At 28.8% G+C, this 3601-nt stretch overlaps 1 protein-coding gene across 1 annotated transcript in view; it reads left to right on the forward strand.

The window, feature by feature from the left end:
* Positions 1-3292: 3292 nt before the first annotated feature.
* ENH_00031240 (hypothetical protein) overlaps positions 3293-3601 on the forward strand; it is a gene marked incomplete at both ends in the record, with an annotated part of 991 nt that continues 682 nt past the window's right edge. Inside the window, 2 exons of the mRNA XM_013584899.1 lie at positions 3293-3378; positions 3432-3542. Of these exons, the coding sequence (XP_013440353.1) occupies positions 3293-3378; positions 3432-3542 (197 nt within the window). The remainder of the gene's footprint in view (positions 3379-3431; positions 3543-3601) is intronic.

Raw genomic sequence — 3601 nt, forward strand, 5'->3', positions numbered from 1 at the left:
CTAAACCCTAAGTCCTCAGGGGCCCTAAACCCTCGACTTCTTGGGCCCTTCCACCCCGTAAACCCTCCTAAACCCAAACCCTAGCCCGAACCCTAAACCCTAAACCCTAAACCCTAGAGATTGAGTAGCCCCTCTCTTCAAACCCTAAACCCTAAACCCTCGGCCCGCTACGCCCTTCCACCCCCCAAACCCTAAACCCTCCGACAGGACCCCCTAGGGTTTAGCCCAAACCCTAAACCCCAAACCCTAAACCCTAAACCCTAAACCCTAAACCCTACCTGTGAAAATATCTCTTTCTCCCGCAGAGGCCAAAACGCCCCTCACCAAACGAAGGGTTTCTTCCTTCGTAAGTTTTGGCCTTTCTTTCAGTTGGTTGTTTCTTGCAATCTAAATAAATAATAATAAAAAATAAATAAATAAACAAATAAATAATAAATAAATAAATTAATAATAAATAAATAAATAAATAAATAAATAAATAAATAAATAAATAAATAAATAAATAAATAAATAAAATATGCAAAACATAAGTAAATTAATAATAAATAAATAAATAACTAGAAAAAAATAAATAATAAACATTCAATGGATTAATTAATTAATTAATTAATTAATTAATTAATCTATTAATTAGTTAAATGAGTTAATTGAGTCGAATTAAACTATTTGGTATCCAACTATTTGACAAATTAATTAATTCAATTAATTCAATTAATGAAATAACTCAAGTGGAGTTAAATTCAAATCAAATTTAATTTATATTGAATTAATTTGATAAAACTATTTGACAAACTAATTAATTAATTCAATTAATTCAATTAATTCAATTAATTCACTTAAATGGAGTTAAATCAAGTTAAATTAAAATTAAATTAATTTAAATAAAACTATTTGACAAATTAATTAATTAATTCAATTAATTCAATTAATTCAATTAATTAAATCACTTAAATGGAGTTAAATCAAATTAAATTAAAATTAAATTAATTTAAATAAATAAAAAAGCAATTAAATTAAATCACCTGCCGTAACAAGAGCTAACAAGACAACCAACTAACCAATTTAAGAGCTTTTTAAACCAATAAAACAATCAATTAAAATTCCATTAAATCAATTAAATCCAATTAATTAAATTAATTAAATAAAATAAAAGAAATAAATAAATAAATAAATAAATAAATAAATAAATACCTGGTTATCCAACAAAGCCGTAACAAGAGCTAACTAAAGAACCAACTAACCAATTTAAGAGCTTTTTAAACCAAATAAACCATTAATTAAAATCCCATCAAGTTAATTAAATCAAATTAAATAAATCAAATTAAATAAATTAAATAAATAAATAAATAAATAAATAAAATTAAATAAAATAAAATTAAATTAAATTACCTGATTATCCAACAAAGCCGTCACGAGAGCTATCAAGACAACCAACTAACCAAATTAAGAGCTTTTTAAACCAATTAAACCATTAATTGAAATTCCATCAAATCAATTAAATCAAATTAAATAAATCAAATTAAATAAATTAAATAAATAAATAAACAAATAAATAAAATTAAATAAAATAAAATTAAATTAAATTACCTGATTATCCAACAAAGCCGTCACGAGAGGCCCTCCAGTGCCGGTCGCGTTGTACGAAGACCTTTCGAAGGAGCCAATCGCGTCGTAGCCAAACACAGCGCCTTTTCCTGAAATCAAAATATTTTATTTTAATTAATTTAATTTAATTTAATTTAATTTAATTTAATTAATTTAATTTAATTTAATTTAATTTAATTTAATTGATTTAATTTAATTTATCTGATTTAATTGATATAATTTGTTTGATTTAATTCGTTAAATTGATTTAATTTGAGTTTTTGAGCTGCGATCGCGTTGTAGCCAAACACAGCGCCTTTTCCTTAAATCAAAATATTTATTTATTTCGTTTTGATTATTTAATTTAATTTAATTAATTTAATTAATTTAATTAATTTAATCTAATTTAATTTAATTGATTTAATTAATTTAATTAATTTAATCTAATTTAATTTAATTGATTTAATTAATTTAATTAATTTAATCTAATTTAATTTAATTGATTTAATTAATTTAATTGATATAATTTATTCGATTTAATTCGTTAAATTGATTTAATTCGATTCATTTGAGCTGCGATCGCGTCGTAGCCAAACACAGCGCCTTTTCCTGAAATAAATAATTTAAAATATTTTATTAATTTAATTTAATTTAATTTAATTTAATTTAATTTAATTTAATTGATTTAATTTAATTCATTTAGTTTATTTAATTTAATTTGTTTTATTTGATTTAATTTGATTTGATGGATTTAGCCAAAAAGGAGACAATTAAAAGCCAAAAAGGAGACAATTAAAAGCCAGAAAGAAGACAATTAACGAGACAACAAGGAGACAATTAAAAGCCAAAAAGGAGACAACTAAAAAGCCCAAAAAAAGCAATTAAAAGCCAAAAAAGAGACACTTAAAAAGTCCAAAAAAGGCAATTAAAAGCCAAAAAAGAGACAATTAAAAGCCAAAAAGGAGACAATTAAAAGCCAAAAAGGAGACAATTAAAAGCCAAAAATGAGACAACTAAAAAGCCCAAAAAAAGCAAATAAAAGCCAAAAAAGAGATAATTAAAAAGTCAAAAAAAAGACAATTAAAGTCCAAAAAGGAGCCGGAATAGAGTCTGTTGACCTTCTTCGTCGAGGGCGAAGAGAAGATTGAAAGTGTAGAAGGGAAAGAAACGACGAGAATAAAGAAGTGAAGAAAGAAGTTGCGAAAGAGCGGCGCCGGAGGGTTCTGCGCGGTGGAGGTGTCTGTACACCGCAACGCGGGCCTGCATGCATGCATGCATGCATGCGCATGCAAGTGGCGATTTCTTTTTTCATTTTTGTTTTTTGAAAACTTTTTCTTTTTGCACTTTTGTTTTATTTTGAAAACTTTGTTTGACACTTTCTTTCTCTTCCTTTTCTTATTCTCTTTCTTTTAAGGGGTCTTTCGGCAGAGTCAAAACTTGTTTTTGTTTTCTTAATTTGTTTTTTGTTTTTATTTATTTAATAAAAGAAATAAAAGAATTTAAATTGAGAAATAAAGAATAAAAGAAAGGAGGAAAGAAGCAAATATAAACAAAAAAGAAGAAAAGAAATTAAAAGATCAAAAAGAAAAAGAAAAAAGAAAATAAAACAAAAAATCTTTTTAATTAAATTCAAAAACCCAAAAAGAGTTTTCAAACCTTCAGCAATTTGTGAAGAGTGTTTATGTCCGCCTGCATCCCCGAGGAAGCAATGCAGCAGCGCGAAGTCCTGCAGCAGCAGCAGCAGCAGCAGCAGCAGCAGCAGCAGCAGCAGCAGCAGCAGCAGCGGTGGTGGTGGTGGGGTGTGAAGAGCTGCTGCTGCAGCGATGCAGCTTGCAGCAGCAGCGCAGTCGGGACCAGCAGCAACAGCGCAAGTGGTCGCAGCAGCAACAGCAGCAGCAGCAGCAGCAGCAGCAGCGGCAACAGCAGCAAAAGCAGCAACAGCAGCAGCAGGACAAGCAGTACGGACAGCAGCAGCAGCAGAACACGAAGCAGAAGCAGCCAGAGCAGCAGCAGCACC

The sequence above is a fragment of the Eimeria necatrix genome, genomic scaffold (assembly GCF_000499385.1).
Source record: "Eimeria necatrix Houghton genomic scaffold, Enh_scaff228, whole genome shotgun sequence".
Taxonomy (NCBI): Eukaryota; Apicomplexa; class Conoidasida; order Eucoccidiorida; family Eimeriidae; genus Eimeria; species Eimeria necatrix.